General features: G+C 44.1%; 1 protein-coding gene across 1 annotated transcript in view; it reads left to right on the forward strand.

Moving 5' to 3' along the window:
- NEDD4 (NEDD4 E3 ubiquitin protein ligase) overlaps positions 1-12,122 on the forward strand; it is a 205,323-nt gene that overhangs the window by 27,579 nt on the left and 165,622 nt on the right. Inside the window, exon 2 of the mRNA XM_040413915.1 lies at positions 8,660-8,733. Within this exon, the coding sequence (XP_040269849.1) occupies positions 8,660-8,733 (74 nt within the window). The remainder of the gene's footprint in view (positions 1-8,659; positions 8,734-12,122) is intronic.

Raw genomic sequence — 12,122 nt, forward strand, 5'->3', positions numbered from 1 at the left:
TCAATAGTGGGGAAATTAATGGAAACCATACTTTTAAGGAGAGGATTGTGGACCATCTAAAATTCCATGAAGTGAATGGGGCTGTGTGAAAATCGCAGGCAAGTGCGGATGCGGTGCGATTTTCACGCACAGTTGCTAGGAGACGATTGGGATGGGGACTCGATCATTTTATTATTTTCCCTTATAACATGGTTATAAGGGAAAATAAGAGCATTCTGAATACAGAATGCATAGCAAAATAGCGCTGGAGGGGTTAAAAAAAATAAAAAATAATTTAACTCACCATAATCCACTTGCTCGCGCAGCCCGGCTTCTCTTCTTCTTTGCTGATTGCAGGAAAAGGACCTGTGGTGACGTCACTCCTGTCATCACATGATCCATCACCATGGTAAAAGATCATGTGATGGACTATGTGATGACCGGATTGACGTCACCACAGGTCCTTTTCCTGCAATCAGCAAAGAAGAAGAGAAGAGATGCCGGGCTGCGCAAGCAAGTGTATTAAGGCGAGTTAAAAATTTTTTTTTCTTTTTTTTAACCCCTCCAGCACTATTGTACTATGCATTCTGTATTCAGAATGCAGTTATTTTCCCTTATATCCATGTTATAAGGGAAAATAATACAATCTACACAACCCCGATCCCAAACCCGAACTTCTGTGAAGAAGTTCGGGTTTGGGTACCAAACATGCCGATTTTAATCACGCGCGTGCAAAACGCATTACAATGTTTTGCACTCGCGCTGAAAAATTTGCGCATTTTCCTGCAACTCACCCGGCTCTTACCCGGGCCAAAAATATGACGCCCGTGTGAAGGAGGCCTAAAGGTAAAAGAAATAAATTACACAATTAGAGCTACCTTTTCATTTTTCTTCCCTATCTTCCTAGAGCCATAACTTTTTTATTTTTCGCGGGACAAGTTGTACTTTCTATTGCCACCATTTAATACAATGTAGTGGGATGTGAGAAAAAATTCCAAATGAGGTGGAATTGAAAAAGAAACGCAATTCCTCCATACTTTTACCGGTTTTGTCCATACAGCGTTCCCTTTGCGGCAAAACTGACCTGTGCCCTTCATTCACACAACGATACCACATATGTATAGGTTTTCTATGTCTAAATACTGTAAAAATAAATAAATTAGAAAAATTAAATTCTGACCCCCATAACTTTTTTATAGTTATGCCTCATGAGCTGTGTGGGGACTAATTTTCTGCGACAGTCTGTAGTTTTTATTGATACCTTTTTGGAGTGTGTGTGACTTTTTGATCACATTTTATAAAAAAAATTTGGGTGAAAGAACCGATGAAAAAAATGTCGAGTTGGCCATTTTGATACTTTTTTTTCATTATGCCATTTGCGTATTTTAAAAATATTACAGGCATTTTCTGACACTGTAATGCCCATGATGTGTATTTTTTTTTTATTATTTGTGTTTTTATGTTATTCTAAGTAAAGGAGAGTGATTTAAATTTTTATATTTTTTAAAATGTATATATTTTTTTTAATTTTTTTATGTTTTTGTTGCCAGTCTAGGATGCTACAATGTTCAGTACTTTGGGTTAGGGTTTGGGGTATTCTATATAGAGGGCATTCATTTAAACTAGCAATCCAAAGTGGGCTTTGGTACTGAGGTAACAGACCGTACCAAAGTCCACTTTGGATTGCTAGTTTAAATTGTTTGTAAATACGCAGATATGAATACAATAGGAATTCACTGAAGTCTCGTGCAACTTCGACCGATACGAACTTTGGCTTCTTGGAACCAATACATTTTAATGCTGTATGGAAACAGCGTTAAAATCAACATATTTGAATGAACCAACTTCGGATCTGTGATCCGAAGTTGTTTCGCTCGAGCCTTAATGTAGCCTTAGCCTTAATGACATATGAAGTACCTCAAGGTCATATGCATTACAGGATTGTATGATGCCGGCTCACAAATTGCGCTTGCCCCATATGTGGTGCTTGCGAGCTGAATAATACCCCCCGCCTGAATTGACCAGGTTCAGAGATGGCTCTGATCCTGGTCGTTTAACACCTCAGTTGCTGCTGTCAATAACGACAGTGCGATCTGTGGGTTAGACAGAGGAAGGTGCCTCGCTCTGTGATCCAATCCGAGCCTCTGCAGTGAAATCGTGGAGCTCTGATCAGCCTGTAATAGCAAGCTGCCTGCAAAGCTGTATGTGAAGCATGGCTTAAAGGGATATTCCAGTTGTGGCACGTTATCCCCTATCCACAGGAAAGAATAAAACCAAAATGCACTGGCTGTGTCCTTAAGCGGTTAATGCTGTATTAACCACCTCAGCCCCCCTAGCTTAAACACCCTTAATGACCAGGCCACTTTTTACACTTCTGACCTACACTACTTTCACCGTTTATTGCTCGGTCATGCAACTTACCATCCAAATGAATTTTACCTCCTTTTCTTCTCACTAATAGAGCTTTCATTTGGTGGTATTTCATTGCTGCTGACATTTTTACTTTTTTTTGTTATTAATCGAAATTTAACGATTTTTTTTGCAAAAAAATGTCATTTTTCATTTTCACTTGTAAAATTTTTCAAAAAAACGACATCCATATATAAATTTTTCTCTAAATTTATTGTTCTACATGTCTTTGATAAAAAAAAAATGTTTGGGTAAAGAAAATATGGTTTGGGTAAAAGTTATAGCGTTTACAAACTATGGTACAAAAATGTGAATTTCCGCTTTTTGAAGCAGCTCTGACTTTCTGAGCACCTGTCATGTTTCCTGAGGTTCTACAATGCCCAGACAGTACAAACACCCCATAAATGACCCCATTTCGGAAAGTAGACACCCTAAGGTATTCGCTGATGGGCATAGTGAGTTCATAGAACTTTTTATTTTTTGTCACAAGTTAGTGGAAAATGATGATTTTTTTATTTTTTTTATTTTTTTTCTTACAAAGTCTCATATTCCACTAACTTGTGACAAAAAATAAAAACTTCCATGAACTCACTATGCCCATCAGCGAATACCTTGGGGTGTCTTCTTTCCAAAATGGGGTCACTTGTGGGGTAGTTATACTGCCCTGGCATTCTAGGGGCCCAAATGTGTGGTAAGAAGTTTGAAATCAAAATGTGTAAAAAATGACCGGTGAAATCCGAAAGGTGCTCTTTGGAATGTGGGCCCCTTTGCCCACCTAGGCTGCAAAAAAGTGTCACACATGTGGTATCTCCGTACTCAGGAGAAGTTGGGCAATGTGTTTTGGGGTTTCATTTTACATATACCCATGCTGGGTGAGAGAAATATCTCGGCAAAAGACAACTTTTCCCATTTTTTTTATACAAAGTTGGCATTTGACCAAGATATTTCTCTCACCCAGCATGGGTATATGTAAAATGACACCCCAAAACACATTCCCCAATTTGGTCCACCTGGAAGGTAAAAAAAAGAAAAAACCAGGCCGCAACGCAATAATTTTATTAACTTTGGCACAGAACATATAAACTTTAACTTTTTGAACTGAACATTAACCTTTTTGCTTACTGGTGTGTTTTTTTTTTTTTTACCTTTTATAGAACAAACCTCTCCTTCCCCATGGGTCAATGTGCAAAGCGCAAATCGCCCAAAGATGTGGCGAAGTACGTTATGCACTTTATCCCAGGTGAAAGGAGAGGTTTGCAGCAGCTGTGAGTGAATGGGCCCTAATAGCCCTGTGTGCCTGTCCTGGTGAGATGTGATCCCTATGCTAGGTGTACCTGTGTGTGTGGTACTTCCGGAAACACTCCCCTAAGCATAGGGCAGGGTGGTCAGGACAGTCAGGACAGAAATAGCGGGTGTCACGCCTTATTCCACTCCTGCTACAGACACGACATCTTTTTCAGGGTGACGGTTGGGTTGAGGTACCGGCAACGACATTGGGGAAATGTCGCTCGTGTAGACGGCTAACTACACTGGTGGATGGGGCCACGGAACCTTCTGGAAACAGGAGGTTCTCGATGATCTCTTCCTGAAATTTGAGGAAGGATCGTGTTCTCCCAAAACTATTATACAGAGCCAATTGAATCAAATATACAGACACCTTCTTATACCAGCGTCTGGTTCTGCGGGACACTAAATACGGAGACAACATCTGGTCATTGAAGTTCACCCCTCCCATGAGCGCATTATAGTCGTGGACTGAGAGGCGCGTTTCAATGACACGGGTTGCTCGCTCAATTTGGATTGTCGTGTCTGCGTGAATGGAGGAGAGCATGTAAACGTCACGCTTGTCTCTCCATTTCACCGCGAGCAGTTCTTCATTACACAAGGCAGCCCTCTCCCCCCTTGCAAGACAGGTGGTAATGAGCCGTTGGGGGAAGCCCACGCGACTAGGTCGCACGGTGCCACAGGCGCAAATCTGTTCTAGAAACAAATGCCTAAAGAGGGCCACACTTGTGTAGAAATTGTCCACATAAAGATGGTACCCCTTGCCGAATATGGGTGACACCAAGTCCCAGACTGTCTTCCCACTGCTCCCCAGGTAGTCAGGGCAACCGACCGGCTCCAGGGTCTGATCTTTTCCCTCATAGACACGAAATTTGTGGGTATAGCCTGTGGCCCTTTCACAGAGCTTATACAATTTGACCCCATACCGGGCACGCTTGCTTGGGATGTATTGTTTGAAGCCAAGGCGCCCGGTAAAATGTATTAGGGACTCGTCTATGCAGATATTTTGCTCTGGGGTATACAAATCTGCAAATTTCTGGTTGAAATGGTCTATGAGGGGCCGAATTTTGTGGAGCCGGTCAAAAGCTAGGTGGCCTCTCGGACGGGAGGTGGTGTTGTCGCTAAAATGCAGGAAACGCAGGATGGTCTCAAATCGTGTCCTGGACATAGCAGCAGAGAACATGGGCATGTGATGAATTGGGTTCGTGGACCAATATGACCGCAATTCATGCTTTTTAGTTAGACCCATGTTGAGGAGAAGGCCCAGAAAAATTTTAATTTCGGAAACTTGGACTGGTTTCCACCGGAAAGGCTGGGCATAAAAGCTTCCCGGGTTGGCGGTTATAAATTGTGTGGCATACCGATTTGTTTCTGCCACAACTAAGTCTAAGAGCTCCGCAGTAAAGAACAGCTCAAAAAATGCCAGGGCCGAACCGATCTGAGCCGTCTCAACCCGAACTCCAGACTGGGCGGTGAAAGGGGGAACTAATGGTGCGGCTGAAGTTGGTGACTACCAATCAGGGTTTGCCAGCACCTCAGTGATTCTAGGGGCTCTACGGGCCTGTCTGTGCGGTGTCTGCGACGGGGTAACTACTGCACGTGCCACCGTACCAGCTTCAACTGCCCTTCTGGTGCTCGCTACTTCACCATGTTGTACGGCAGTGCTGGTACTAGGTCCAGGAAGGGCTGCGCTGCTGGTGTATGCCTCACCACGTGATCCGACAGCGCCAGCCCCACTCTGCTGCTCTTGAAGCGGATCCTGCGCAACCTGTGGTCTAGCGACACTGGGCCGGGTACGCCTGGTGCTATCAGGGACCTCAGCCTCCTCGTCCGAACTTTGGGTCAGAGAGCCACTGCTTTCTACAGGTTCATATTCTGACCCGCTAGATTCATCAGATGAGGGTTCCCACTCCTCATCCGACTGGGTCAGAATCCTGTAGGCCTCTTCAGAAGAATACCCCCTGTTTGACATTTGGGCAACTAAATTTAGGGGTATTCCCTGAGACTACCCAAGAAAAAAAGCAAGCCTGTCTTACAAATGGAAGGCTAGCGAAGTACCAGAGGCCGCTGCGGTTGATAAAAAATATCAAAACTGATTTTTTTATCGCCGCAGCGCGTGTAAAGTGAATGTGCAGTGATCAAAAAATAATAATTTTTTGTCACTGCGGTGGGGCGGGCGTGGGTGAACGCACGTGTGGGCGACCGATCAGACCTGATCGGGCAAACACTGCGTTTTGGGTGGAGCTAAGGTGACACTAATACTATTATAGATCTGACCGTGATCAGTTTTGATCACTTACAGATACTATAAAAGTACAAATGCTGATTAGCGATACGCTAAACAGCGAATAAGTGACTGCGGTGCGGTGGGCTGGGCGCTAACTGATCCCTAAACTACCTAACCAAGGGGCCTAAACTATCCCTAAAACCTAACAGTCAATACCAGTGAAAAAAAAAAAGTGACAGTTTACACTGATCACTTTTTTCCTTTCACTAGTGATTGACAGGGGCGATCAAAGGGGTGATCAAAGGGTTAATTGGGGTGCAGGGGGTGATCTGGGGCTAAAGTGTACTGTTGGTGCTACTCACTGTGATCTCTGCTCCTCTGCTGGATCCAACCGACGAAAAGGACCAGCAGAGGAGCAGACAAGCCATATAACAGATCATATTTACTAATATGATCTGTTATATGGCTTGTGATTCGTTTTTTTGAAAATCGCCAGCCTGCCAGCCAATGATCGTTGCTGGCAGGCTGGTGACGAACTTGTCCTTTAACTTTTGCCGGCCCGCGATGCGCATGCGCGGGCCGGCTCTGACCGAAATCTCGCGTCTCGCGAGATGACGCACGGATGCGTCCAGGAGGAATGAATCAACCACCTTCCGGACGCATCCGTGCGTTAGGCGGTCCGGAGGTGGTTAAAGTGCAAAATATAAACTTTCCTTTTGAGATTAAGAAAATCCTCTGCTAACCTCCGATATTGGTAAATTAAATTATGTACACCATTTCTGTGCCCGTTTTAGGGCTCTTTCACACTTGCGTTGTTGGGATCCGGCGTGCACTTCCGTTGCCGGAGGTGCCCGCCGGATCCGTAACACCGCAAGTGAACTGAAAGCATTTGAAGACTGATCAGTCTTCAAAATGCGTTCAGTGTTACTATGGCAGCCAGAACGCTATTAAAGTCCTGGTTGCCATGGTAGTGGTGGGGAGCGGGGGAGCAGTGTGCTTGCCGCCCGTGCGGCTCCGGGGTGGCGTCGGGGCGCCCCATGCGCATGGATCGCATGGTCCATGCGCGTGGGGCGCCCTGGCGTCGCTCTGGGGCGCTCCGGGGGCCGCTCGGACGGTGGGTGTGCTGCTCCCCCGCTCCCCACTACACTTTACCATGGCAGACAGGACTTTAGCGTCCTGGCAGCCATGGTAACCATTCAGAAAAAGCTAAACGTCGAATCCGGTAATGCGCCGAAACTACGTTTAGCTTAAGGCCGGATCCGGATTAATGCCTTTCAATGGGCATTAATTCCGGATCCGGCCTTGCGGCAAGTGTTCAGGATTTTTGGCCGGAGCAAAAAGCGCATCATGCTGCGGTATTTTCTCCGGCCAAAAAACGTTCCGGTCCTGAACTGAAGACATCCTGATGCATCCTGAACGGATTTCTCTCCATTCAGAATGCATTGGGATAATCCTGATCAGGATTTTTCCGGCATTGAGCCCCGACGACGGAATTCTATGCCGGAAAAGAACAACGCAAGTGTGAAAGAGCCCTTAGTTACTCCCACTAGCAGTGACGTGATGTTCTTTACTAGTGTCTGCTGAGAACGTTGATTGGCTGCGGTAGTCTTGTGACCAAGAACAGGTTCCTGTGACTTTTGGTTTAGCAAGGACTCCTGGCAGCTATGGCACTAGAATGGAGGCCGTATTTTTTTGTTTTTGTTATTTCTAACACACTTCTGCCTGCCGCTAGTGTATTAAGAGCACCAGACAGCGCCCTTAACACTCTCTTATTAGTCCCATTAGGGGTTCTTTAGCTTTAGAGTACTTTTACACTAGAGTTTTTCTTTTCCGGCATAGAGTTCCGTCCTAGGGGCTCAATACCGGAAAAGAACTGGTCAGTTTTATCCTAATGCATTCTGAATGGAGAGAAATCCGTTCAGGATGCATCAGGACGTCTTCAGTTCAGTCTTTTTGACAGCATGCTACGGTTTTATCTCCTGCCAAAAAAACTGAACACTTCCATAGGAATGTATTAGTGCCGCAATGCCGGATCCGTCCTTCCGGTCTGCGCAATATATAACGGATCAGTTTCTCCGGATGTCAAATAGAGAGACTTATCCGGTCTTGCAATGCATTTGTAAGACGGATCCGCATCCGGATCCATCTACAAATGCTATCCGTTTGCATGCAGATTGCCGGACCCGGCAGGCAGTTCTGGCGATTGAACTGCTTGCCAGATCACTCGCCCGCAAGTGTGAAAGTTCCCTTAACCATTTGATTTAACCGGTTATGTGCAAATGTAGTACTGTTTATCTACCAGTATATACCAGTACATTATGCCTTTGAAGAATACATTGAAGTCTGACACCCCTCTGATCAGCGGTTTAGATGTAGCTCCGTCGCATGAAGTCAGCATTGGAGCTACGCAGCAGCGTCAACATTGCAGTGGAGGTAGCATGCTACTACGTTGCTACTCCCATTGAAGTCAATGGAAGCAGCTCTGCAGTGATGAGCTCTGTCCACTACAAATCTGACAGAGCTGTATGGCTCCGGTGCCGACTTCCTGCAACAGAGCTACATCTGAACCACTGATCAGCAGGGTGTCAGACCACGCCGATCAGCTAGAGATGGCCTATCCTAAAGATAGGCCATTACTTAGTAAAGCCCGCACAGCCCCTTTTAATAACTGAAGAGTAGATTGCCTTGTCTTATTCATTTTCATTAGTTAAAAAAATAATGGTAACTAAAATATTTATTTTAGAAATTAATTTTTTGTAGGAAAATTCACGCGTGCTTCGAGTTAAAGTTATCGCTGGATTTGGACTGGCAAAAAAAGATCTTCTAGGAGCAAGGTAAGCTACTTCAAGTGGGTTTTTGTCCTGGTCCAATTTTCATGCTAGACTCGCCCCTTCAAGTCACTGGGTCTGGGAAAACAAGCGCAGCGCAGTCTGTTTGTCATGAATGGTTGCTAGGAAAGGCAGGATGGACATTGTTTAGTGTGAAAAATGACTGACATACTGAGGAAAAATCAGACAAACAGAATGCAGTTGGAAACCAAACTGATTGAACATAGATAAGAAATTGTTAGTTTTTAGCAGACCGAGCACAGACAAGCCTCACATCACTCACCTGGATGTCTCGCTGCACTTAGTATAACGTGCCTTTTACAGCACAGGGTCAATATTTTGTGAGGATCATCCACAAAATGGGATTCAATTTATAATTTGCAGTGCATATTGATTTCAGTTAGATGTAGAAACAAAAACAGAGCCGGGAAACTATAGGCCGGTAAGTTTAACATCTGTTGTGGGTAAACTGTTTTGAAGGTTTTCTGAGAGATGCTATCTTAGAGCGTCTCAACGGAAATAAGCAAATAACACCATATCAGCATGGCTTTGTGAGGGATCGGTCATGCCAAACTAATTTAATCAGTTTCTATGAAGAGGTAAGTTCTAGACTTGACAGCGGCGAATCAATGGATGTAGTATATCTGGACTTCTCCAAAGCATTTGACACTGTACCACATAAAAGGTTAGTATATAAAATGAGAATGCTCGGACTGGGAGAAAACTTCTGTAAGTGGGTAAGTAACTGGCTCAATGATAGAAAACAGAGGGTGGTTATTAACGGTACATACTCAGATTGGGTCACTGTCACTAGTGGGGTACCTCAGGGGTCAGTATTGGGCCGTATTCTCTTCAATATATTTATTAATGATCTTGTAGAAGGCTTGCATAGTAAAGTATCAATTTTCGCAGATGACACTAAACTGTGTTAAGTAATTAACACTGAAGAGGACAGTATACTACTACAGAGGGATCTGGATAAATTGGAGGCTTGGTCAGATAAGTGGCAGATGAGGTTTAACACTGACAAATGTAAAGTTATGCACATGGGAAGGAATAATGCAAGTCACCTGTACATACTAAATGGTAAAACACTCAGTAACACTGACATGGAAAAGGATCTAGGAATTTTAATAAACAGCAAACTAAGCTGCAAAAACCAGTGTCAGGCAGCTGCTGCCAAGGCCAATAAGATAATGGGTTGCATCAAAAGGGGCATAGATGCCTGTGATAAGAACATAGTCCTACCACTTTACAAATCGCTAGTCAGACCACACATGGAGTACTGTGTACAGTTCTGGGCTCCTGTAAACAAGGCAGACCTAGCAGAGCTGGAGAGGGTCCAGAGGAGGGCAACTAAAGTAATAACTGGAATGGGGCAACTACAGTACCCTGAAAGATTATCAAAATTAGGGTTATTCACTTTAGAAAAAAGACAACTGAGGGGAGATCTATTTAATATGTATAAATATATCTGGGGTCAGTACAGAGATCTATCCCATCATCTATTTAACCCCAGGACTGTGACGAGGGGACATCCTCTGCGACTGGAAGGTTTGTACATAAAAATAGAAGAGGATTCTTTACGGTAAGAGCAGTGAGACTATGGAACTCTCTGCCTGAGGAGGTGGTGATGGTGAGTACAATAAAGTAATTCAAGAGGGGCCTGGATGTATTTCTGGAGTGTAATAATATTACAGGCTATAGCTAGTAGAGAGGGGTCGTTGATCCAGAGAGTTATTCTGATTGCCTGATTGGAGTCGGGAAGGAATTTTTTATTCCCCTAAAGTGGGGAAAATTGGCTTCTACCTCACAGTTTTTTTTTTTGCCTTCCCCTGGACCAACTTGCAGGATAACAGGCCGAACTGGATGGACAAATGTCTTTTTTCGGCCTTATGTACTATGTTACTATGTTACCTCCTTACATATATGCTATGCATCAAGGATTTACACAGTTGTAACACATTATTATGTGTAGCTCATGAAGGAAGTTACTTGTCATGATCTGGCTTGGTGGGTATATAAGTTATGTGGTAGACTGTCTGCACACATATCCCTTGTTCCCAGCTACTTTTTAGGCTAGGTTTACATCACATTTTTGTCTTATGTTTAATGTATACAAAAAATGTATGTGTTAAACAGACGACCATGTATGCCATCCGTCACCATAGGGTTCTAATGTAAATGAACGTATCTGAGTTAAAGAGGACCTTTTCACTAGAATAAAACATCTAAACTAACTATACAGACATGGAGAGCGGCGCCCAGGGATCCCCCTGCACTTACTGTTATACCTGGGCGCCGCTCCGTTCGCCTGGTATAGCCTCCGGTATCTTCATAGTTAGGCTCCACCCAGGGGAACCTGCCAGCGTCTCATTCTCCCAGGCTGTAGCGCTGGCCAATCTCAGCGCTCAGCTCATAGCCTGAGAGAAAAAAAAGCCTCCCAGGCTATGAGCTGAGCGCTGCGATTGGCCAGCGCTACAGCATGGGAGAATGAGATGCTGGCAGGTTCCCCTGGGTGGAGCCTAACTATGAAGATACCGGAGGCTATAACGGGAGAACGGAGCGGCGCCCAGGGATAATAAGTGCAGGGGGATCCCTGGGCGCCGCTCTTCATGTCTGTATAGTTAGTTTAGATGTTTTATTCTAGTGAAAGGTCCTCTTTAAAAGCGTATTAGTTTAAAAAAATTCAAATGTTTGCATAATGGCTGTGCTTCTTTGTATAATCATAACTGTGAAAAAAAAAAAAGCTGGTGTTTTTTTTGGGCTTCCCTAAAATCTCTTTTAGCCATATTATTCCCTGTTTCAGCTGCACAGCTAGATGCATTTCACTCAGAAGCAGTGGGTGTCTTCCTTCTGTTGAATCTGCCAGTGCTCCATCCAGTTACCTCACTGCCCTTACTTCTCACTCTGTTTATTTTCTTCTAGGACTATCAGAAAGCTGATAAGGAGGGAGAGGTCATACTAGCAGATACACAGGAGCTTCTCAGCTCTTCAGAAGCAATGTATAGGCAGTACTTTTATCACACTCAGGACCTCAGCTAGCTCTGACACACCTCCACTTGCTATCAACCATCTTCTGACACTCTGTTACCAGGGACGGCTCTTACCTGACAACAATTCATTGGAAGTGAGACCCCTAGTGGCCACTACTTCACAGCTTATTTTTTTCAGGTGGATGCAGGCATATTATTTTAAGTGATTCAGAAATGTGCTTGTTACACCGTTTTCTATTAAATGAAATTGTGTGAAAGTACAGTGGCTGTTTTAAAGTATATTGTTTTTTGACTGGATTGTACAGTTTGGAAAAGCGTGGTGTAGTACGCTATTGAATCCTTTTTTTAATCCAAACTTATATGTTAAAGGGGTTATCCAGGAATTGATAACTATGACCT

The sequence above is a fragment of the Bufo bufo genome, chromosome 1 (genome assembly GCF_905171765.1).
Source record: "Bufo bufo chromosome 1, aBufBuf1.1, whole genome shotgun sequence".
Lineage (NCBI taxonomy): Eukaryota > Metazoa > Chordata > Amphibia > Anura > Bufonidae > Bufo > Bufo bufo.